The sequence below is a fragment of the Octopus bimaculoides genome, chromosome 4 (genome assembly GCF_046866305.1).
Source record: "Octopus bimaculoides isolate indiv1 chromosome 4, ASM4686630v1, whole genome shotgun sequence".
Classification (NCBI taxonomy): Eukaryota; Metazoa; Mollusca; class Cephalopoda; order Octopoda; family Octopodidae; genus Octopus; species Octopus bimaculoides.
In genome coordinates, this window is record NC_142931.1 from 86,799,171 (window position 1) to 86,826,186 (window position 27,016).

At 37.2% G+C, this 27,016-nt stretch overlaps 1 protein-coding gene across 1 annotated transcript; it reads right to left on the reverse strand.

Moving 5' to 3' along the window:
* Positions 1–1,515: 1,515 nt before the first annotated feature.
* Positions 1,516–22,207, reverse strand: LOC106875524 (uncharacterized). The gene is made up of 3 exons (XM_014923718.3): positions 21,910–22,207; positions 12,045–12,116; positions 1,516–4,609 (listed from the first exon to the last, which is right to left on the reverse strand). The coding sequence occupies exons 2-3, from the start codon at positions 12,081–12,083 to the stop codon at positions 2,231–2,233; spliced, it is 2,418 nt and encodes an 805-aa protein (XP_014779204.1). The 5' UTR covers positions 12,084–12,116; positions 21,910–22,207; the 3' UTR covers positions 1,516–2,230.
* Positions 22,208–27,016: the final 4,809 nt, after the last annotated feature.

The following is a 27,016-nucleotide window of genomic DNA, read 5'->3' on the forward strand; positions in this document are numbered from 1 at the left end:
GCATATACAGTAGGATTTCACATATGCAACATCGGTTGTTGTAAAACTCCGATCAACTGGAATTATCAAAACAGTTACTAAATATAAATTCTCTCTAGGAATGTTTGAAATCTAAAATATAAAGAAAACTTTAACAAAGTCAGTTGATTTGCAAGTTTTGGACACTATACAAATTGAAGTGTATACCCCATTTCACTTTGGGTCCACCCAACATATTAATCTTTCTTCCTCTTGTTAATTCTACTGTATTTTCTGGCATATAAGTTGATGTAGTATGTAGTGTAAACATGTAATATTACCATTCAAACATCGTCACTATCTTTCCAAATCCTGATGCATTTCACATGGAAGTTTTGGTCATCCAAAGTTGTCTTGGTTTATAAGTTGACCTACCTTTTTTGACAGTAAATTTTGGTCTGAAAATTTGAACTTGTATGCCAGAAAATATGGTAGTAGGGAAAAACTTCTAGGGGTGTTTAAAATCTAAAATACAAGGAAGAGAACTCAGTTGATTGAAAAGTTTGGACATGATAGACAATTCAAATTGGAGTGGATACTCCATTTCTCTTTGGGCTCACCCAAAATATCAGTTTTCCTTCCTCTTGTTAATTCTAACTGCATCTCATCTCTCATATCTTACGCTAAACCTTTTGCACAGTATTCCTTCCCTGAACAGCATTCTTCTACAATCCCATCCCTTGCCTTTATCAATCTATAGAAATTCTAGTTAAACACCAACTACATTATCACATCAGTATCAGAATGTCTGAAAAGGAGGATGCCCTCCTACTACTGAAATAATTCAAACAAAAATAACTGATATTCAATGTTGCTGTTTAACTTTAGTTTACCCCTGATTGGTGGAGACGCAATGGCCCAGTGGTTAGGGCAGCGGACTCGCGGTTTCGATTCCCAGACTGGGCGTTGTGAGTGTTTATTGAGCGAAAACACCTAAAAGCTCCACAAGGCTCCGGCAGGGGATGGTGGCGAACCCTGCTGTACTCTTTCACCACAACTTTCTCTCACTCTTACTTCCTGTTTCTGTTGTTCCTGTAATTCAAAGGGTTGGCCTTGTCACACTGTGTCACGCTGAATATCCCCGAGAACTACGTTAAGGGTACACGTGTCTGTGGAGTGCTCAGCCACTTGCAGGTTAATTTCACGAGCAGGCTGTTCCGTTGATTGGATCAACTGGAACCCTCATCGTTGTAACCGACGGAGTGCAAGCAACAACAACCCCTGATTGAATAAACTTACAATCAAATGTATCCCAACTATGACCATTCGGTTCTTTATTCTGACATTATATTTTTAACCTTGCATGTTGACCAAAAGAGATGGATTTATACTAGCACAGAAAAGTGGACATCAAACCAATGATTGATGGTTATAACCAATAAGTGCTCATCTTAAAAAAGTAGAATAATATGGAGGATATTTGGCAGCTATTTCTAGCAGTGTGAACAATTATACAGATATTTCTCTGTTGGCATATTTTAAAATGGAGAATAGCACTTTGTTCAAATATTTTCATGATTTTATTTCAATTTGAAACAGTGTATAAGATTTTTCCAGCTCAAAGCAAAATGAAAGAAACTTGCAGATGTCTGAAGGTAATATGTAAAACTTTGATTATAGACTTTCTCTAATAGAACTAAACATACGTTTTTAATTAATGGTCTTCTAATTGTTAAAAAAATACAGGAGATACATCAATTCTAGGTGAAATCTTTTTATGGAATCAAGCAGACCTAACAAGCCATATTGCAAATTGATTTTAGAAAGAACCAAAAATGGGTCATTATATACATATACATGCACTCACATATATATACACATACACACATATACATACATACTTCCATTTATCCATTTACTAGTTTCAGTCATTCACCTGTAGTCTCGCTGGGGCACCAAATACACACACATTCACATATATATTTGTGCATGTATTACACACATACTCACTCTTGTGCGCATGCACACACACATACACCAACACATGTATATAAACATACAAACGTTTGTTGAAATAACTGTACACATGATAAACAATGTGATGTATGTTATATATTGAAGGATGAATATCTGTTTTTAATGTTTTATACTGTAACAATTTTATCATTGAGTGAAATGTTTCTATATCCCCAACCCCCACACCATTTTTTTTTTGTCAAACACAGCCTTACTTTTTATTCTAATAGAACTCTGAGTAATTACAACATGAGTTTTATGATGTCTTTTGAATTTTCATGCGTTTCAAACTTTTAGGTCTTCCACGCGGTCGTTTCTTTAAATTTGTAGGGTATTTTAGAGGGTATGGTTTAGATTTTATTGTGTTTATTGATGTTTCTGATAGAAAACCATCTGTACATACTCCTGAAACATCATCAGTAGTCACATTAATTTTCACTGGTAAATGTTCTGTTTCTGTACGCAATCTGTTTGACTCAGATAATTTTCTGTCAATGTTCTGTTCCCTGTTACTATTTTGTTTTGGCTCAATATCACTGGTTCCATCAGAATCAACAGTTATATCTATGTAATTATTATTGAATTCAGTAGACTGAAAATAATTCTTTTCTTCAAGATAATTGTTGTTATGTTTGTAGAATTTGTTGTAAGACCAGATCTCACCCATAGTTGAGATATCATCAACTTCATTGTAATCTTTTGCTTTGAAAACGGGAGTTTTGTGACCAAACGTTCTTGGAAGATTTTTAGAAGTGTTCATCTCAAACAAGCTTTTCGAATCTGAAGCTGTTGTAACATCATTAGGTGTAGAAGAAAACCCAGAAACAGGGTAATCTGATTCTATAAGATTTTTAGAAAGTTCAGCAATTGATTTTTCTGTGTCCCAGGCTGAGTATGAAGTATCTGGAAGAATTTCACCTGTAACAGAATCAGACTTTGTCAGAGCCATTTTAGAGAAAAGTTCTGCATTGAGCAAAATACTAGAATTATCAAGAATTTCAATGGGAGAAGTTTCGGAAACTTTGGGTGGCCAGTCTCCATCTTGGCAGTTTTTCCCAGAAGTTGCCTCTGACAGAATTTTAGGATCTATCTGTGAAATCTCACAAGTTTTTTCATACAGATCAGACCATTTGTCATTGAGAGATTCATCAACGTCTAAATATAAAGCATCATGAGACGAGAAAGAAGGACTGTTAAGACAGTTAGTGTTATTAATGACAGGTGAGTTACAAGTTGTTGATGACCCTATCGGGCTTGTTATTGAAGAGTCATCATTGTTTGTTGAAGATGACAAGCTGTTATAATTCAGCATAACATTTGGTTCAACATTCAGATAGCCATTCTGCAAAAAGTCAAGGTTATTCAACAATTTCTTTTCGCTGTGGATAACTAGTTCTTGTAGAAACATCAAAACAACATTAGAACTTAGATCAATGTTCAAGCCATGAGCAATGACACATTCCAAAAGTTGTTCAATAAAACCATCATCTAAGAACTTGTCCACAAATTTAGAACTCTCATTTGAACACCCTAAGTTCAGAGTTCTACGTATACACTTTGCATTTTCCTTCACTTTTTCAGTGTGTTGCAAATTCACATCAAACTCAGAGTCTTCTGCAAAGAGATTGACTCCAGCAAGTTTGCGATATTTCATCAACCAATGATTTTTCAGGATTTTCATTTTAGAAAGTCGTAATGTTAAGCATTCTATTTTCTTTTCTTTCTCAGTCAGTTTATTGAGAAAAGAGGTCATTTCTTTGTTTTTATTGTCAAGAAGTAACTGGAGCTCATCAACTTTTTGACGCAAATTTTGAGCCCAAGCACTTTCTTTGCAATATGAAGAAGATCTGCTTTGTGGAAGATCAGCTAAACTGGAAGTGTCTTTTCCAACATTATTAGAAGTTACTGAAATATCAGCTGAAATAGAATCGTTCATATGTTCCAGTTTGAAAGATCTTGGAGATTTGCTAGGAAGTGGTAACTGATAAGGTGTTTCAAGAAAAATGCTTAATTCTTCCCCTTCTAGTTGCTCTGCTTGTTCAAGAATTTGTGTCCACTGTCTTTTGATATCCATTGGTTTTAATAACACTTTGCTGTTCAGAATTCCAAAGAAATGCAGCCATTTGGGAACGACTTTAAACCAGCAAAGATGATAGGAATTTCGTAGGCGACATAATATTACTATGTGTTTATTAGCTAGAGTCATTTTAGAGCCAGGTCGGGGAACTAATGGACCAGTTATAAGCATGGATTTTGTGACTCCCCATTTCGTAAAATCCTCCCACTCTGCCTCAAGCTTAGCAGCATAAAGACTTGCGATTGGTTGGTAAATAGATTCCAAATTACCAAGTTTGCGAGCCCGTTCAACGTAGAGACGGATTGTTGCAGAAAATGCAGCAATCCGGTTTGGTAAGAAAGGCACGAGATCTGGAAACAGAAACTTGAGGATGACAACTAATGTCTCAGTAGTTTTCATAGGCTGGATCTTGATAAAATCCAGCAGTCTTCCATAAAGGACATAGGTCAGCTTGACATTAGAACATCGTGATAATGCAGACAATTTGATATTGCCTGCTAGAATGTCAGTCAATGACTCAGTAACACACTGTACAACTCTATCTGCTTTCTCGGATTCCTGCAATGTAAGAAACATAAATATTAATGAGCCATACAAGTCCAGCCTACAACTTAAATATATAATGTTTACATCTCATCACAGACACTGCATTATGTCCCATGGTCAAGATGCTTAATTTTCAAAATTGCTCAGTCTACTTAGCTATGGACAGAGGTTAGTGATAACTCACCACTAAGTAACTGCAGCATTATAAAAATGACAATTGTTTTTTTTAGTAACGTTAGCATAAATGTATTTAATGCAATGAACAGCAATAGATCTAATTAGAAAAACTCATGAGATAAGAAAGAGACAACATTAGCTCAATGACTAATATGATTTTAATTATTTCAGCAAGTACAGAAGACAACTCTGGAATTGTTTCAGGCCTATATGGCCTCTTCAGCAAAGCATCTACTTCACTATACTTGGTGAAATAGTGATGAAAGAATCATGAAGTAGATGTAGATTATTGTACATGTGAAAAATTTGTACTGAAATTCATTGCTGAAAGTGTTTATTAGACTGTAGTGTTGAGTTCAAGATTTCCTACAGGTATATCTTGAAGATGAGTATTACTAAACCTAACATACTTGCCCTAAGTACATGACATAGGCACAGGCATGGCTGTGTGGTAAGAAGCTTGCTTCCCAACCACATGGTTCTGGGTTCAGTCTTACTGTGTGGCACCTTAGGCCAATGTCTTCTGCTATAGCCACATGCTGACCAAAGCCTTTGAAAGAAGCCTATCGTGTGTGTGTGTGTATCATCATCATCATCATCATCATCGTTTAACGTCCGCTTTCCATGCTAGCATGGGTTGGACGATTTGACTGAGGACTGGTGAAACCGGATGGCAACACCAGGCTCCAATCTAATTTGGCAGAGTTTCTACAGCTGAATGCCCTTCCTAATGCCAACCACTCAGAGAGTGTAGTGGGTGCTTTTACGTGTCACCAGCACAAAGGCCAGTCAGGCGGTACTGGCAACAATCTCGCTCGAAAATCCTACGAAGGCCAGTCAGACAGTACTGGCAACGGTCACGCTCAAAATGGTGCATCTTATGTGCCACCCGCACAAGAGCCAGTCCAGGGGCACTGGCAACGATCTCACTTGGCTTGCCGGGTCTTCTCACGCACAGCACATTTCCAAAGGTCTCGGTCAGTAGTCATCGCCTCGGTGAGGCCCAATGTTCGAAGGTCTTGCCTCACCACCTCAGCCCAGGTCTTCCTGGGCCTACCTCTTCCATGGGTTCCCTCAACTGTTAGGGTGTGGCACTTTTTCACGCAGCTATCCTCATCCATTCTCACCACATGTCCATACCAGCGCAATCGTCTCTCTTGCACACTACAACTGATGCTTCTTATGTTCAGCTTTTCTCTCAATATACTTACACTCTGACAGATATGCACACTGACATTACACATCCAACGGAGCATACTGGCTCCATTCCTTGCGAGCTTACGCATGTCCTCAGCAGTTACAGCCCATGTTTCACTGCCATGTAGCATGGCTGTTTGTACACATGCGTCATACAGTCTGCCTTTTATTCTGAGTGAGAGTCCCTTTGTCGCCAGCAGAGGTAAGAGCTCTCTAAACTTTGCCCAGGCTTTTGAATTGTTTCCAAAGGAATTTTTGTCCATTCTTCAGCTAAAACAGTCTCCAGCTCTTGTAGTGATGATGGTGGAGGATACCGACTCCTTACTTGTTTTTCTAAAATGCACTGTAAATCTTCAATAATATTGAGATCTGGGGACTGTGGTGGTCAGATAAGATGTTCAACTTCACTAGAATGTTCCTCGTGCCATTCAGTAACAACTTTAGCTGTGGGAATTAGTGCACTATCATGCTGAAAGATTTCGTTTCCCTCCGGAAACAGTTCTGCAACCATAGGATGAATTTGATCAGATAAAATGCTTAAATAGTCTTGACTATAAATTCTACCATGAAGAGAAACCATTGGGCTGGTAGATTTCCAAGATAAAGCCCCACCACCACCACCACCACCACCAGATCCTCCTCCTTGTTTAACAGTTAGAAGAAGGCAGTCTGGGCCAAATACTTCTTTTGGCTGTCTCCACATGTATACTCGGCCAGTGGTTGAAAATAAGGTAAAAGATGACTTGTCCAAAAAAATAACGTTCTTCCACTGCTCTAGGAACCAATTCTGTAGGATTTTACTCCATTCTAAATGCTTTGCAATGTTTGTTTTTGAAAGTAGTAGTTTTCTGATTACAGCCCTTATGTGAAATCTGGCTTTGTGCAGCTCTTGGCGAACAGTTTTTGAGGAAACTGGGTCCTCAAGGTGGTCATCAAGCTCTGCAGTAATTTTGGGAGCTGGACTTTTGTGATCCTTTCTAACAATCCGTGCAAGAGTCTGACAGTCCCTATCTGAAAGTTTTGGTTTTCTTCCAGAGTTTTGTTTCGACGAGGCGATGACTACTGACCGAGGCCTTTGGAAATGTGCTGTGCGTGAGAAGACCCGACAAGCCAAGTGAGATCGTTGCCAGTGCCCCTGGACTGGCTCTTGTGCGGGTGGCACATAAGATGTACCATCCTGAGCGTGACCGTTGCCAGTACCGCCTGACTGGCCTTGTAGGGTTTTCGAGCGAGATCGTTGCCAGAGCCCCTGGACTGGCTCTTGTGCGGGTGGCACGTAAAAGCACCCACTACACTCTCTGAGTGGTTGGCGTTAGGAAGGGCATCCAGCTGTAGAAACTCTGCCAAATTAGATTAGATTGGAGCCTGGTGTAGCCATCCGGTTGCACCAGTCCTCAGTCAAATCGTCCAACCCATGCTAGCATGGAAAGCAGACGTTAAACGATGATGATGAGGAGGTTTTTCCCTCTTTCTCAAAGACTGTCATTACTTTTGAGACAGTACTTTTTGATACACCAAACATTTTGGCTGTTTTTGTTACATTAGTGCCAGCCATACAAGCACCAACAATTTGACCTCTTTGAAAGTCCAACAGATCTGTCATTTTAATGAATTTTAATTACCTTTTTCTGTTGATATCTGAAAAGAAACAGCAATCATAATTGCTTTAACGTCCACTTTTTCAATGCTTACATAGGTTGGGGTGGAGATTATTGAGACATATTTTCTATGGCCTGATGTCCTTCTTGTTGCCAACCTCCTCTAGTTTCCGCGGGTTGATGAACCATAAGACGTGTGGCCAGAACCTCCGGGAAAATAACCATAGCGAGGGACATTCCACAGTTGAATTAGAACAGTCACAAACAGTGATAGGCGTGAAGAAGACACGGACCATCGAGGAGAGAAAGACGGATTGCAAAGATTCGAGAAGAGAAGAAAAAACTCAGAACCAGATGGAGGGATGCAAAGGAGGAGGAAAGAGAAGGGCTAAAGCAGCTATATGAAGAAATAAAAAAGAGGCATCGAGAACTACTGAGGAAAGAAAGAAGGAAGAACAGAAGAAAGGAGAGAGAAAAGAACTATCATAGCTTTGTGAACAATCCCTATCAATATGCGAAACATTTATTTACTGAAAGTAAAAGCGGAAAATTGGATTGCACAAAAGAAGAGCTCGAACAACATCTTAAAGAGACATACAGCGACTCTGACAGAAATAAAGTACTCCCAGAAATGCACGGACTGAAGAAACCACCTGAACCAAGGGTACTTTTCGATTTGAGTGACATCAAACGGAAAGAAATAGAGGAGTTCATAAGAAAAGCAAGAGCAAAAAGTTCACCAGGGAACGATGGTGTGAGCTACAAGGTTTACAAGTATTGCCCGAAATTGCGTTTACAGTTATTTGCATTGATAAGAGAAATGTGGAAGAAGAAAGACGTAGCAGAGCGATGGTGTATAGCTGAAGGTATCTATTTACCTAAAGAGAAAGATGCAAAAACACTAGGACAATTTAGACCAATTTCATTATTAAATACTGACGGGAAAATCATGTTTGGAATCATTGCTAGACGAATCATAAGATTTGTACAGCATAACGGGTACGTTAATGAAGCAATCCAAAAAGCAGGAATCCCCGGAATCCCTGGGTGCATAGAACACGCATTTGCCATCTGGGAAGCTATCACCTGTGCAAAACAACTGAAGAAAAACCTGCACATTGTTTGGCTAGATCTTGCCAATGCATATGGATCTGTTCCACATGCGGTAATCAGAGCAGCGATGGACTTCTTTTGGATTCCAAAAGATGTTCAACGAATGCTCATGTCCTACTACGACAACATGAGGATGAGATTTACAGCAGGAGAGTTCACAACGGAGTGGCAACGGCTAGAAGTAGGTATTGCAGCCGGATGCACGATATCAGTCATCTTATTTGTGCTAGTCATGGAGATGTTACTAAGGTCAACAAACTGTGAGAAAGCTGCTATAAAGACACCATTAAGGGCTTTTATGGACGACATCACTCTACTATCGGAAAGTAGAGAAGCAACAGAGGGAACGCTAGATCGGTTGGATGAACTAATAGGATGGGCAAGAATGAAATTCAAAGCCAAAAAATCTCGGAGCGTGGTTTTCGTGAAAGGAGTGCAAGAAGAAGTGAAATTCAGGATAGGAGGTGAAGACATACCAACGGTGAAAGAACAACCAGTAAAGAGTCTCGGCAGATGGTATAGAGTCTTATTAAATGATAAGAAGCAAGGGAAAAAGACATACGAGTTAGTAGAACAAGGGTTAAAAGCAATTGACAGAACAACACTGCCGAGAAAATTCAAATGTTGGATACTGCAATTTGGACTGTACCCAAGGATAATGTGGTCATTGCAAATGTATGAAATAGCCTTGAGTAGAATAGAAAGGATAGAACAAAGATGCAGTGTGTTTATCAGAAAATGGCTTGGTCTGCCGAAACCACTGAATACAACTGCACTATATGGAAAACCCGTGCTGCAACTACCAATAACATCGATCACCGAAGAATATAAAGCAGGAAAGGCGAGGACAGTAATGATGCTAAGGTATTCAAAAGATCAGAGCATCCGAGAAAACCCTCCAAAAGTACGAACAGGGAGGAAATGGAATGCAGAAGAGGCAGTAGACAGGGCGATCGGAATACTAAGGCATGCCGATATAGTTGGAGCAACGCAAGAAACAAGAGCCGGCCTAGGGACGTGCAATTTCAGGCCATTTTGCAAGAGCAGTATAAAAGAGATGAAAGAGGCAGTGGTACACGAAGTGAGAAAGGAGGAAGAAGAAAGGCGGAATGTACATTTGGTGCAATGTAGTCAACAGGGGCAGTGCCTGAGATGGGAGGAAAACGTGGTCAGTCGCAGAATCTCATGGAAGGAAATTTGGGCTTGGGAACAAGCAAGAACAGCCTTCCTGGTCAAGTCTACCTTCAACGTTCTACCCTCACCGGCGAACTTAGTCCGATGGAACATAAAAACAACCGATGATTGTGGATGCGGAGAGAAAACAACGGTGAGACACGTTCTGTCAAGCTGCAGACTAGCACTAGGAAGGTATACATGGCGCCATAATCAAGCCCTCGGCATCATAAGCGCAGCACTCAAGGAGAAGATTGAGGGATACAATAGGGGAGAGTACCCCAAAGTGGAAAAACGCAGGAAAATATACTTCCAGAAGGAGGGAAAAGGACATAAGATCAGGCCTCCAAATAAAATATACGAGATAGACGAGAGATGGATGGGATACTGGGAGCTAGCCACGGATTTGGGAAGTCTAGCAATTTTTCCACTTATAAAAACAACAAAAAGACCAGACTTAGTCATATGGAACACAGAACGGAGAATAGGAATCTTGCTAGAACTGACAGTACCATGGGAAGAAAACATCAACAATGCAGAGAAACGAAAGGAGAAGAGATACGAGAAACTAATCGAAGAGTGCAGAGAACAGGGATGGACTGTCGAGTACTACCATCTGGCAGTGGGGGCTATTCAAGAGAAGATTTGCATTTTCAAGCTCGGAACTGAGAAAACTGATAAGGAGGATACAAGAGGCCGTCGAAAAAGCCAGCTTCTATATATGGCTGAAGCGGGAAGACCAAATATGGCTTGAAAGTCATAACATGCCTAGGTGAGACAGGCTGACACTGAAGTGGCTTCGCGCCCTCCATTGTCAGTTAAAGTTTAGACAGTGTCATGTGACAACTTGCTGGGGCTACTTGCTGGAGCCTAGCAGCGGGAAGTTTAGACAGTGTCATGTGACAACTTGCTGGGGCTGCCTACTGGACCCTAGCAGCGGGAAATTTAGACAGTGTCACGTGACAACTTGCTGGGGCTGCCTACTGGACCCTAGCAGCGGGAAATTTAGACAGTGTCACGTGACAACTTGCTGGGGCAGCCTGCTGGAGCCTAGCAGCAGGTATAAAAAGGGGAATTTGACATGACAATCAGTCGGACGCTGACATTCGTTGATGCTGCATCAAAGAGGCCAGGGAATAGAAGAAAGAAGACATGCACCCAACACCAGAGCTGAAGACACCTCCGAAAGGGGGGGGGGCCGCCACGTCAAAACGGTAGAGGAGTAGGGGCCGAAACCGGACGTGGTTCCTCCTGATGATGTCTTGAGCTAACTGGATCTTATAAAGGAGATGTTGTGGTAGCAGACCACGAAACATGGTTGAAATTCCTCCCTATGGCAACATATGGTTTTTCAGAATATTAGAAATGAATGATATAGCTTGACGGGTGACACACTGTGCTTGAGAGGACCTGTTGAGTCAAGTGAAATCATAGTTGTGGCCAATGCCAGTGCCATCTAACTAGCACCTGTGTTGGTGGCATGTAATAAGTACCATGCAAGTATGGGCCGATGCCAGTGCCGCTTGACTGGTTCCCCGTACTGGAGGCATGTAAAAAACACCTTCCAAACATGGTTGATGCCAGTACCCACTAACTGGCTCCTGTCCCGGTGTTACATAAAAAGCACCATCCAAACGTGGTCAATGCCAGTGCTGCCTGACTGACTCCCCTGCTGGTGGCACGTAAATAGCACCCACTACACTCTCGGAGTGGTTGGCATTAGGAAGGGCATCCAGCTGCAGAAACCTTAACAGATCAGATTGGAGCCTGCTGCAGCCTACTGGCTTGCCAGTGCCCAGTCAAGCTATCCAACCCATGCCAGCAAGAAAAACGGATGTTAAAAGATGATGAGGATGATATACACACATTTATGTCTATATCTATCTATCTATTTGTGTGTGTGTGTGTGTGTGTGCATACAACAAATTTCTTTTCATTCCTGTCAACAAAAATTTGCTCACAAGGCTTTGGTCAGCCTGGGGTTGTAGTAGTAGACGCTTGCCCAAGATGCCATGCTGTGAAACTAAACATGAGACCATATAGTTTGTAAGTAAACTTCTCAATCTACACAGTTATGCTATTAGAGAAAGAAACTGAAATTTAAAAAATCACTTCAAAACTATTTTAACTCTTCTGTTACTAAATAGAATTATTTCAATGTTATATCAAGATAAAAATGGATACAGAACCTTTTTGATATCAACAGTACTGTTTTCTGATGGAGCCATTGAGGAAGATCAAACATGGGCTTTGTTGTGTAACTAAAAAGATAAAAATATATTGGTTAGATTTGTATTAAATAGCATTTCATTACATAGAAATATAGTACATAGAATTATTTTACAAAAAAGGCGTATTGTATTACATACTAGCAGAGATACCCAGCCTTGCTCGGGATTAAAATGGCATAGTTTTTTTTATTGTTTTACTTGTTTCAATCATGTGACTGCAGCCATGCTGGAGCACTGCCGTTGATCAAACAAATTGACCACAGGATCTTTTCTTTGTAAGCCCAGTACTTTAAGGGAACATAAACACAGCAACATCGGTTGTCAAGGAATGGTGGGGGTACAAACATGGACACACACATATATACAACAGACTTCTTTCAGTTTCCATGTATGAAATCTACTCACAAGGCTTTGGTTGGCCTGAGACTATAATATATATATATACACACACACACACATACTGGCAATACATCCCGGCGTTGCCAGGGTGTTATGATCTACAAGCACATTGTATTATTTGCTCCTTTCTTATGGGCAGAATCAGCACAGCTGATATATAGTTAATGGAATAATGGAAGTTATTTTTTGTTTAATAGTGAAGGGTGAGGGTACAATTTGCATGGGTTTGCATGAAAGTGCTTTCTGTTCTTAAGAAGGATCAGAAACTAAATATTATTTCATTGTATAAAAGGGGGGGGGGGGCTGATAGGATTTTCGCCAGAAATCACATTTTCAAAATTTTAATTTCCCCCTATCCCCACCACAATTTCTTAATTTATAACATTTTTCAATTTTTTTTTTTTTTTGCTATCTACATAGAAAAATACAGAGATTACAAATTTGGGAAATATATAAATATATTTTTATTATAGCTTAATTTTTCTCAATGCCCCTTCCCCCACCTCACTCACCCATCACCTACCAGCTTTCAAAAAGCTAAAATCTCCCAATCTTTCACTTTTGTCTGATGTTTCCCATATGCATAGAATTCTACTGAAATAGTAGACTTAAGAAGTACCAGACCACTACCAGAAAACCCGACATGCTAGAAACAACAGATAAATGACATTATTTCTGAAGAAACTTCCCTGCTTTCCAAAAAGCTAAAAGTGAAACATTGGAAGTGCGTAGCTTTTTAAAAGTGGTGAGGTGATGGGTAAAATTCTTAGAGAATCGTACTCTGTATTTTTCTCCATGGATTACCAAGAAAAAAAATTTGAAAAAAGTAAAAAATGAATTTTGTGTGGAGAGGGACAAAATTAAAATATTGAGAACATGTTTTGTGGGTGAAATCATAATCTTCTGTATCGCAAACATTGGAATCAGAAGAAATTTAGGAAAAAAATGAGGGGCGGGGCGGGCGGAAATGTCACCTTGGACATGCTAGAAAGAAGAGGTTAAGGAAGGATTTCTGGGAAAACTTCTTTTAAGTTTATATCGAAGACCGGGTTCTTAAATATGTTCATCACAAACACAAAGTACACAATAGATCATTTCAATTGGATTTGAGCTGTAAATTTGCACGTGCACACTGCAAGAATTAACATAATTCACACAGAAGTTTTACTTAGAGTGTGTGTTTGTCAAAGAAAGTTATTTTATGGCATTCTTTCATTTGAAGAAGCAAAGTTGTCTACTCGACATATATGGGATCATATGATTGTTTGTTAATTTCCATAAAATTGTTTTAATCTCTGTATGCTTTGAAGAGAGCAGAAATTGAAAGAGAGGATAAAGTACAAGGAGAAAATATAAGATGTACATGTATATGAAATGGACATGTGTGTCTGTGAGAGAGAGAGAGTGATTGAGTGAAGGTGTGTGTTGTGATGTATAAATGTTTTTGCATGTATGTGCAAGTGGCACTCACTTGCTCTCTTTCTCTCATGCACACACATTATCTTTCATATACATGTACATAAATAGGTGGAAGTAAAGAATACGCACACAACCTGTTTTCGGTGTAACCCTAAACACCGGGAGTGCATATTCTTGACCTTCGCCCATAAATACATCTTTTTTCTGCATGAGCGAGAGACAGAGAGAGGGAGGCTGTATTTCCTCATGACATATAGAAAAATGGATGTCTTTTAATGCAATTTTTTTGGTTGTGGCTTATTTTAATACAATATTTATGTGTACATTTTCATAAATGTTTGTCTGAGTAGAATTCTATGCATGTGTGAAACATTGGATGAAAGCGATACATTAGAAGCAAATTAAAATATTATCCGAAAATGACCTCAAAATTGTGCGACCCAACCTAGTTGTCGAGGTTATTTTAGTTGTAAAAAAGAGTTGTTGAATCAAAAACATAGTTTATTTGGTAGATAGATAATAAGCAGCTTTCTTTATTATAATACACAGGCAAATAATTCGGAGAAACATTACTTTGATTGTTCACACATTGTCACTCTCGTAATGCAACACTTTGTAATTTTGGTTCAAATTGAAAGTGTGAAACTATTTCTATTTTCTAATGAAACCAGGTCGTTGTAGAGAAGTGTATGTGAAATAACTATAGCTGGTTATTGAAATAACATAGAAAATATGTAAATGAAAGTAAAGTTTATTTGACATGTGTAATTGATTTGTTCTGGAAGGTGGTGATCTGGCAGAATTGTTAGCATGCTGGGCAAAATACTTGAGCGGTATTTTACCTGTCTTTACGTTCCGAGTTCAAATGCCGCTGGGGTCAACTTTGCCTTTCATCCTTTCGGGGTCGATAATTTAAGTACCAGTGAGACACTGGGTTCAATGTAATCAATTGGTCCCCTCCCCTGAAATTTCAGGCCTTGTGCCTATAGTAGAAAGGATTTGATTGTTCTGGTCTTAATGTCAGTTGGTAAGAATAGAAGTCATTTGACGACACCCTTTTGTTTCTAATTGGCTATCCTGTTGCAGGTTCAATCCATGGAATATTGAAACAACACCCATCTTGTCCATTCCACAGAATAAGAGTATAATGGAGAGCATCATAAGAGGAATGAGTCTGTGAAACACGTTTAAGTTTGTTATCTCGAACACGAATGAGAATATCATCATTTTCAATGGGATCACCAACCATAAGGATGGCTACTTCCTTAGATGTGGGCTTATTAAAACAGCGTAAAATGTTCTTTACTATAGTTTACTATAGACGTAACGAACGCAGAAACACGCACACTCAGAGAATTGATAATATAGAAAACAGCAAAATGTACACACACGAAGTCCAAGCGAAACGAAATGTAGTCAATATAGATGCAAAACATACTTTCAGTAGCATAGTTATGCTATAAAAAAAATGGAAAGTCACCAATTTAGCAAAAGTTAGTATGCGTCACCAATGTAAGAAAGTACAGAAAGTCAACATCTATTTGAAACATGTACTAAATGTTATAAAATTCACAATTGAATGAATGTAACAGTGAAGAAAGTGAAAGTCCAAGAAAATTCAGAAGATATAATTTAATTTTTCATACAAAAATAATTCATTTTACAATTTTGAAATGAACATTGAAGCAGTGTATAAAAAGAAAGATGCTGTTGTGAACGTTAATTTAAAATATTTGCTGAAGGATGTATGTAGCAAGATATAAATTAACTATATATTTTTGAACTGTGTAATGTTCTAGGCTGTAGAATAAATACTGAGTAACACAGTAAAACGAGATTTGAATGAATAAGTTCAATTGCTGTGAGAAGAATAAGATTCCACATTTGTGGCCTTACTCTTTGTTTGTTGCTGTTAAACCTCAGGTTAGCAATAATTAAGTAGATTTGAGGTCAAAGGTATTCCAACCACATAGACACTGTAAAGGACCTTTCAACTTTGAACATTACTTTTTTTTCATGTTCATTCTTACTCTTTTGTTCGTGTTTATTCTTGCTTTCTGTATTCAGTTTCCTAATAAGGGTGTTGTGGAATCAGTGAGAAGCAATTATTGAGTCACTGTGGTTGGAGTTAGAATCAGTAAAAATAATACAGACTGACCAAATGTAAACTGTAATACGAGGGGGTGGGATGCTGAAAAATTCCTGGTTTTGGGTAAAAGAAAAATACAGGAGGATCAGTTAATTATGATTTTATTCAACATATTCCTGTCTCAGATTCACACACTTATTGCAGCAATCTTTCTAAACCCTGTAAAAGAACTTGGAAGGTTGGGCCTTCAACCAAGCCTTTTGTGATACTCTTAATGCCAGGAACTTTTCAGCACCCCCTCATAGATATTAAAATTTGAAATTTCATATGTAACTAATTCAATTATTGAATATTAATACTATGGAGCATACATGGGCAAAATGGAACATTTAAAAGTAAAGAGATGCCATTTAAACAGAAAACAAACACTAGGCGTTCAAGTAAAGAAAATTATGACCACTAGCTAAAACTGACCAAAGAATAAGTCATTCTTGCTTATCCAGAGATTAATCCAGTGATGTAGCTAAAATTGTAACAGCAATACCACCACCTACCTAAGTCAAATATTGAAAAGCTTTCCTGCACTGAAAATAGTCAAATTAGACTTAAGGACTTCTAGGGAAGAGGATTTCATAATAGCATTTCTGTTTCTAAGAACAAAACATTTGAAAACTTTGGATTTGAATTTTTGCTGTAAATAATTTTTCAAAGATAAACTTTACCATCTTTTACAATATGTGAGGCTGTCAATTTGTTACAGACAAAGAAGTGTAGAAAGTAGTGAATAAACAACCACCCACAAACCTTCGTGGACAACTAGGAATGCATAAAAAAAACAAGGAAATTACATAAAAAAAAAGAAATGATGTAATTGTTCAACCTCTGTTTTTGTTTTAATGCTTATAATTTTTAACTTATTCTCACAATTTTTATTTCTTTTAATATAATCTTTCAAGTTACCTTTACTTCAGGTATATAATCAAACAATGCTTTCAACTTAAAAAAGGAAGGGTTTTATATCTAATTTGAGTTTATTTCTTTACAAACAATACACAATGCTTCAAGCAAACTACAATACTCTTTTATTTCTTTCAAAATGGTCATTTTAGTTTTATATTCTTTGCTAAAAGATTTTTGAACTGATAGAGGAAGAGGTTGCTGATTTTCTTTTATTTTTCAAAAAATCATTTTGATAAAATCAGCCTCCTTTTTAATTTTCTGTCTTGTCATATACTTAATCACTTGTAACCTCTTTAATTAGTATGGAAAAAAGCTACAATGGCATAACAATAACATTTAAACCCAAACTTTTACAAATTAAGGTGATAAAAAGTAGCCGTTTATGTTGAGTGCTTTGGATCAATACAAAAATATATGATTAGTCTAATTAGATAGAGGAATCAAAGTTAGTCATGACCTAAATTATTAAGTTGGATTCAAATTCAAAGTTTTTATGAACCAACTCCACAGCCAGCTCTGGTTTTCAATTAGATCTCATGAGAACTACGACATGCATGAATCAAAGGCATGTAAGAACATGCCACTGATTTCAATTCCCATTTCATCTTCCTCACACTGTAGTTTTTGAAATATTTCTTATAAGCAGACTGTGAATAGTCTACAGTAAATAAATGACCCAGTTTTAGGTTCCTTTATGAGTAGGAGTTTATTTGAATCTTTGCATCGTTTGATGAAAGATGTAGCACAGTGGATGTATTTGAAGACATAGCAAGCAGACTAAGAGAACTACTCAATTCACTCATTTGAGCACAGCTAGGAAAATCGTGGAAAGATCATAAAACAAAATATTGGAAAGCAATTGAATATTTTAATTCTTCATAAGAATCATCATTGAAAATGAACACTATTTTTAAAAGTGGATAGTGAGAAAATGATCGGAAAAAAGTAGGCTAATAAAGAGGCAATTATTGTGCCAGGAGACTGGTGTTCCCTTCCAAAAATGTTTGAGACAACCCAAAACATTCATTGCATTAACATGGGTGATTGCAAGGCTGAAGCATGGAAACAGCCACGCATCTTGATGCAGGGCCTGTAAGAGGTAAGAGTCAGTTGGTACATCAGTCCAGGGCTTAGAGTGTCAAGGAAGTACCCATGACTGTCCACCAGCCCCTCCACAAATCCATGCCAAATTCTCCACACTCTATTTCAGTTTGGAGAGGATCTCACTTCTGAACTCTGAAAAGCAGCCTTGTTCAACATTGCCAAATTTCTCTCAGAGTCCCTGCCTTTAGGAAACTCACCCAGTGAAATGAGTTACTAATGATATTAAGGTCACCTGTCCACTCCCTGGAACATCTCTAATGCCACAGTTTGGATGACCTAATTTACCTAAGACTGGCGTTTCAGTGTTTTATTTTATTGAGCTTTGGATGAAGTTAACCTCCACCTCTGCCACAACTTTAAGGAAATTCAATGGAACAAAGAGCCACTAATGGTGGTATCTCATATGAGACCTCTGCCTCTATTCCAAAGGCAAGGAGTGTGACAATCCCTACTATCTTCAGTACTGAGAGGATATTTACCCTGGTTAGGGTTTGTTTAATGATTAGATTTAATTTGTGACAACCTAAGTGACCCATTTTCAGTTGATATGACAATCCATAAAGACCACATGGCCTCAAGGGGCTTGCCATACCAGCACCTCATTTCAACACAATGGTGAGCCCTGACTCTTAGAGTGATGTAGATGCTGAGATCATCCAGGCTAAGTAAACCATTGATGTTTTGCACAAGCAACACTTTAGATATTAATTAGACTAATCAGATGAGAATCAAAAATGTGTTTTGACTGTAAATTGTCCCCAATTCTCTTAGTCAATTTCCCCTGCTCTGAAACTACATAATTTCCAGTTATAATTTTCTTCACATTCCTCTTGGAGCTAGCCCATATTGGAAAGGAAAGGAGGTTGCCCACTAAAGAGGTACAGGCAAGGGAGAAGTAGTGAGGAGCATTTACATAAACCCAGACCCCAAAATTGCTGGAGTAATGCTACTAAGAGATACTAAAAGGAGCTTAACATTGACCAAGCTTTTGAGTTTCCCACATAAATTAGATTGTTAAAGAGTTGCAGGAATGGTGAGAATCTGATTAGCCCTCAAAATGTAAACTAATTTATGGACAGATAAATAATTGGTAAGAATAAAAAAGCTTTGGAGCTCATAGTTAGATGTAACTATGAGCTCCAAAGCTTTTTGAGTAAGTTTGAAGTCTGACATCCAAGCAATATTGGAAATTAAGTCTCCAAAGAGAAACTCACGCCAATTGGGGAGGGACTATGATGGGAATGATTGACTGTTATAAAATTTATCATCAAATTAAGCCAGTGAGAGCACAAATCTTAAAAAAAAAATGGGACAAACAACTGATATCAGCTGCAATTTTATCCCTTTGTGAGACCACCAGCATCAAAACATTGTCTTTATCAAAATGATTTTTAACTCATGGCCTCAGAACCAAAACAGATTAGAAAATAAACAAAACTGAATGACATTATCAAGTTCATAAAAGTTGTTGAAATGCAGTTGAGCTGGATACATCTAGAAGATGAGTGACAACAGGTTGATGAAACATTTGATGGACTTGACTCCAAGACACCACAAGAGAAACAGGAGATACCAACAAACCAGTTGAAGGGATGAATAGGATAGATTTGAAAAAATGTAGAGATTGGGTACATAAAGCTGAAAGTTATGGAGAAGGTGGAGGAGGGGGGGTCTTTTTCCAAGTAGCAAGAGAGTAATGAGGATTTGACTGATTGATACTATGTATCAAAGTTTTGGTGAACTGCTGTGACTTTTTGACACACTTTAGCATAAGATTAAGAAATTAACAAATGGTAAATGTAATAGTATATTTGTGAAGAATCAAGGAAACAATGACAAATTATGCATGGACAGTGATTTTTTCTTCATTCATGTAATGTTATGAACATTATATACATTGTTTAGCGATTGTATACAAGTTGTACTGTCCAGTAATGTGCTACTTAAAATACTTTATTACTTTAATAATATATAATTTAAATGAAATATGACTTTTTGTCCTATAACATTATTTCCATTTAGATTTTTTTTAAAGACTACCATGATTCTTCTACAGCATAACTGTTTCAGTTTCAACACACTTGACCTGAGATCAAGTTACTAACTAAGCAAGTACAATTCTGAAACCTCCATATTTAAATTCTGAAAATTAATTTCTTCAATGTTATAAAATTTATCACCAAATTAAACTAGTTCGGGTATAAATCTTCAATAATGGAAAGAAAAGTAATTGATGACAGCTGACACTTTATCCTTTTCTGATATGACCTGCATCTTGGATTTCTTTGAACGTCAAAATATAGTCTTGATCAACATGATTTCTAACACCGATACATGGCATCTCAAATTTAGTGGGAAGGTATAATTGACTAGCATTATTTTATCAACCCTGTAAGTATGAAAATTCCTTCTCATCATAATAGCCTAGAACTGCATGAAAGATACTGTCACAGTTGAAAACTATTTGTTTAATGGAAGAATTCATTGCTCAACGAGAATTCAAGAATGTTGAGTTCCAATATTGCAGATCTATTATAATGAAATAGGCATTAAAATGACACCAGTGATGATAGATCAAATGACGGAATTCCTGTCATTGATTTGGGATTTGAAGTTACTTTGAACTATTGACTGCTGTATTAGCAGGTCTGACAACCTTTGCACAAGCGCCTATGTTCATCGATACGGGCATAAATTAGCTAAACTTTTAGTCTTCATCTATGTCAATAACTGTTATGCAAGTACAAACCAGATCACCAGCAACGACTGAATAATCAAAACAATTATTTATTTATTTTTGCTATTTAAAGAGAATATAGATTCCAGGTATAGATTAGAAACCCTATGTGTCAGTGGTACGCCTTGTTTAGGAGAATCTGTTTTCATCTTCACGATCGTAAAAAGATGAAAACCGCCGATAAAGTTGTAACGATGACAAGAAGAAACAAGCTAATTTTAGCACCAAAGCCGAAAACTGTACTCAGATGAATATTTTTCATTTACGAATCACTTGAGCTATTAAGTTCCTTCAGTAATATATACTCACGTGTATCTAAAAGTCAGTAATCACTTGTTTGTCACCTTAATGAAACAAGTAAAACTAAACAGCATACCTATCTATCTATACTTTGGCTAAATATCAAACAAAGATTGACACAGCTATTCATTGATAAGAAAAAACAGAAGCTGATAGGAACTTACAACATTAAACATGATTAAAAAATAAAGGATTTGGAATCGATAGTGTACATGTTGCGAGTTTGATCAATCCAAAGCATGTCGAGGGTTCAATATTACACCCAGGAAGAGGAATCAGAGATGATGGGCTTTTTGTTCCTGTGATTTTTGTTTGTTTAATTATTGATGTTTTCAAAAATATGTTTAATCGAAGATTTTTTTTCTTTATATAATAAGGATTTACAACAATGGCATAAAATTGAATTTTTTTAGCGTTCATGCCTTTCCTATAAGAAAAATAGTAATCACTTTGTATGGAACAACACTGAAATAAATAACGTTGTCGATATTAAATACACACGTATATATTGCATGTGTGAGATGGCCAAAGGGTTAATTTGATTTTTATAAGTGAAATTTATTAAAGTAAAGCGAGAAAAAAAAAAGCAGGACAAATGAAAACCTGGAAGTTAATAGTGTGAAAAGGAGAAAAGGGTGTTGCGAGGTTATTGTTGTAAGACTGGAAGTAATTTTGGTCAAAGAGCGTCTCAACACTTTGCGTCCCGATAAAACACCAACAGAAATTTCGATCGTTTACGGATGTATATAGGGTACTTATTCCTGTAACAGATCCTGCAAAGGAATTCTCTGAAAATAACAAAAATATTACTTTACCTGCTTTTTTTTGAATTTGGTTTGATTACACCTGGTTTAGGAATCTAATGTCATATTTCCCTTCAGCTTGGGTAATTGATAAAACTACTCAGAACACGCTAGTTTGCTATTATTTTCCTCTATCTCGCTTTCTAACTGTATATGTACTTTTTTGTTTTGTTTGTATATATATCTTTCACTCCCTCTGTGTATGTGTCTCTCTCTCTGTCTTTCTTTCTCTCTATGTATTATGTATGTATGAATATTTCCCTCTCTGCTCAACACAACTAATTGTCCCCGAGTTTCCCTCCTATGAGTTAGCGCCGTTGTCGGAGTTACCTCCCTTGTTCACTACCTTAAATTTTAGCGGTGAAGGTTGGAGTTAGAAATAGTGATGGAGGCGAGAGAGAGAGAGAATTAAAGAGAGCGCAAACATAAATTTGCAAAAGAGGAATGTTTCACTGCCAAATGAACAAAAACAGAAGATGGAAGTAGTAGCAGCACGAATCATGGTAGAAATAGTAGTAGTAGTAGTAGTAACAGCGGCAGCATTGCATGTTAAAGTGGTGGTGATATAATATTTCTCCTAAGCATTGCATTTCGGACAGCGTCGGGTTTTTCTTTCACTTACCCTCTCACACCTCCACTAAAATGGAATTTCTGTACATTTAAAACCCCAAACGTATTTACTCTGATCTACATACGATTTTTTAAAAAAGATCTTTTACTTTTAATCTTTTCTTTGGCGCACTTGTTGTCATCATTTTCGTTTTTTGGGGTGGGTGGGGGGTGGGTAATAATTTTTATCTAAATATTTTATTTAAAAGATATTTTTAATTTTATTGAAGTTGAATTTTTAGTATCAAATATAAATTTTATATTCGAAATCATTCATATTTAGTTTGTTTCTTGACCACATTTGTAGTTCTCTTTCTTCAAAACTAAAAATCGTTATTAAAAAAAATAAATAAAGTAAAACGACAGTTAAAATTACATTTTCGTATGTCAGCACTTTTATCTAATTTATTTATATTGTCTTTTTTTTTTCAAACAGTAGAATATATACAATACCCTATCTCTTATTGGGCTTCTAGAAATCCGGTGTTATATTGTACCCTATATGAAGTAAACAGACCTATTTTAGGGTTAATTTGCATACTGCGTGTTAGAAATAATTTGGTTTTTTTACTTTTTTAAGCGGATTGATGAAAATTAAACATACTCTTGCTTCGTAATTGGATTAATTTGCATCTGTATTTGTTAAATAAAATCATATTATTTTCATTTAATTTTCATCCTGACATTGTACTGTATATATGACTATGAAGTATTTAAGAATTTTAAAGGGATAAATATAAGACAGACCCTGCTTTACAAATGTATTAATTTGAATCTATTAGATACGATTTAGTTCTTTAATTTTCATAGTTTATTTTATATTTTAATGTAAGTATATATTTAGGCCTATCTCCACAAAATCTAGAAATCAGTGACACTTCCGGTTCCCAGCTAGCTGGATGACTGGTCCAGTACTTATATAGATAGCTCAAAGTAAAAGAATTAACGGGTGTTATAAAGTTTATTACATTCTGTCTCCAACTGGTTTATAAAAGAGAACGCAATAAACAATGACGTCATACTACTGTGAAAAGTACATTTAAAATTTAAAGGGAGAAAAATCCACCACGCCTTTCTCACCGACTTCTTCTCAGAAGAGCGATACGTTTTGACAATTTGATCATCGGATAAAATTCTTTGCGTTGCTAACATCAGCTCTTTATGCTCTATGTTCAAATGCTAGCTGACTAATGCTATGCCTCTGCTATTTCTTTTTTAATAGTTTGGTCTTGAGGAAGTGACTGTGCCTGGAAACTTGCTTGACATGCTAGAAAAAGTAACCTAATCTCCTTCATTTAACACCCTATCGTGTTTTAAAAAAAAAGCACATCTTGGATAATGCAATATAAAGTGCCTTATGCGGCTTTTGACAGGTGCTTTCTCACAAAAATTTATTACCTCCTCGTTTATTCTCCATGGTCAATTTTTTAAAAAATCTTTTCTACGACACCCAATTTATTTATTCAGCACCATTTGTAAACAAGAACCGGCTACACACCCAAGTGTGAAAATTTTCTACAAATACCTTTCAGATGGTGTAGATTACAATTATATCCGAATTTAATGTGGAAAAAAAAAATTACTGACAAACGCCACTATTTTTTCAAAATGTAATATTTCATTTTGTAGATATTACATGACTGAAATATATATTTGTAGATATATATATTTCAGTCATGCAAGAGCACCGCCTTTTAGTCGAACAAATCGCCTGTAGGACTTATTCTTTGTAAGCGTAGGACTTATTCTATCGGTCTGTTTTGCCGAACCGCTAAGTTACGGGGACGTAAACACACCAGCATCGGTTGTCAAGCGATGTTGGGGAACAGACACACAAACATATACATACACACACACATCGTCGTGTGTGAACTATTTTTGTAATGACAACTACATCTTGGTATAAAACGCTCCACTTCACTTAGACATAGTAGCTAAATTTTTATCTTAAAACAATGAGGATAGGCATATTCCATAATGTGTCTTTCTTAGGATGATTCACTTCATGGAGAATGGATGGAATACCTTTACACTTAGATCTACTAGACCAGATCACCGTTAATGTACTGATAATTGAAAAGCATTTTGATCAAAAATAGGAAACTCGGAGCCCATCAGCTTACAGTCGGTGGATATTGCGAGATCGTGTTTTCGATTCCCAGAGTTGGCGTTGCGTTGTGTTTAGGCAAAACACTTTATTTCACGTTGCTCCACGATCATTTCGTCATCTTACGTGTGGCATGTCGAGCACCTGTACAGATAATGTCGATTTGATGGAGGGAGTGAGCTTATGTGAACACAAACATTTGATCACTATAAACAAAATATCTGTGTGGTTGTTCATCAAAAAATTGCAGAACTCTAACAGGAGAGTCCATGATATAGTTGTATGTTTTTCAAATTTTGGCAAAGGCTAGCAATTTCAGGAGAAGGGGTAAGTCAATGACATCGATCTCAGTGCCCAGTTGGTACTTATTATTATCAACCACGAAAGGCGAAGTCGACCTCGCCGGAATTCGAACTCGGAATGTAAAGACGGACGAAATACCGCTAAGCATTTTGCCAGGCGTGCTAACGATTCTACTAGCGCTCCACTTTTTAAATATGTTGGCTTCAAATTTTGGCACAAGACCAGCAGTTCCGAGGGAGAGGGTAAGTTGATTATATTGCCCCCCCCCCCTCCCCAGTGTTCAACTGGTACTTATTTTATCGATCCAGGAAGGATGAAAAGCAAAATGGACCTCGGCGAAATTTGAACTCAGAACGTAGAGATGGAAGAAATGCCGCGGATCTATTTTAAAACGGGGGCGCCAGTATTTTCTTAACGAAACACTTTGAAACTTGGGACACTGGTAGAATGTGCCATATAAAACATCTTTTACTCTTAGTCTTCTTAACAAAAAAAAAAGGAATTCGCAAGTTATTCCATGTTAAAGTTGTCGTATTTCTGTAATTTCAACCAATCACTGACGTCTATTCAGCACAATAGAGTTACTGCTGGGCGGTCATAAAAATGTTATTCCCTGTGACATATTTCATCCGGTTTAATCGTAATTTATACGCATATATTGTTTATATAATAAATTACGCTGTGCGTATCTATGTGTGTAACAATTTTAGAGTTCGGATTCTAGAGTTAGGGTTACGGTTACGGTTAACAGTCTAGTTAGGGTTAGGGTTAGGGGATTAATACGATATACACCGTTACAGCGCTAACTGTTTTCAACTGAATAGACGTCAGTGATTAGTAGAAATTATCGAAATAAGACAATTTTTTACATGAAATAAATTCGAATACAAAAATATTTTTCTGTTCTATAACACAAAATAGATAAGTATACGAAGTTTGAAAGTCTTTCCGTACCAAAAACACTACATAAAACATAAATGAAAACTGGCGCCCCCGTTTTAAAATAGATCCTCCACTTTACCCATATTTGAATAGCTAGGCCGAAGCAGTCTCCACCACTTGACCCTTTTTCTGACCTCTTCTACTCCATCTAGAATTGAGGCGAACAAGCTAAATCCTTTGCACTCACTACCCTGCTTCATGGCTATAAAACAGGACACGCCAAGAAAACTTCCTCTTTCTCTCTTTAGTCACCAGCGGTGACGCCTCGACAGCTTGGTCGCTGGTCGGCGGCGACTGGACATCTGAAGCCATGGACACAAGCAGACATACGAGCTAGTAATTCCTTTTCTCTATAACACTACCATCTCTCTCTATACAATTACTGCTATAAAAGAAGGTACATACAGATACAGGCCTAAATCCTTAACCTTGCATGTTTTATATACTATTACACTGGCCTACCCGTCGTGGTATGGCAGCATAGAATGTAACGGCAAAAATAAATATTTTCTTATAAAAAAATGATCTTCATCAATCAATTTATAACCGTTACATATATATTGAAAAGCATTTTAGAGTCTGAAGGATTCAACGTACTCTCCAGATTGTTCGTACAAACATTGTCAAAATTATTAAAATCTAGGTGGTGGACGATAAGAATTCTAAAACGCAACAATACTGTAAATGAAGTAACATCATACAGACCCATCATTCTGTTGTGGATACCGGTGGTTAAAAAACACACACACAAAAAGGGGGGAAAAACTGACATCAACAAAGTTTTCTATACCATTCATTCCCAGCTATTTATTTATACAAAAAATACTCGACTTCTCTGGAAACATTAGATAATGTCTTCAAATTCCCTTCATATAGGAAACAACGGAATGGTCAGGACTTATGCTTTTGATCATAGGCCATCTCGATCAAGGTTGATACGGGATTAAATATATATATATAATTAAACACTAGCTTGCAACAATCTGTAAGGTCACCAAACATATGTTGTGCAGAAGAAAAACATTTCCAGAACAAGCGATTTCTCTAATAAGGTACTACAGGGATTCATCTTCTCATCCGCCTTTTTCAAAGTACATGCATATGACATTCCTATATCTCCACAGCCTCATATGCAGATGACATCCCATTTGTAGTCGC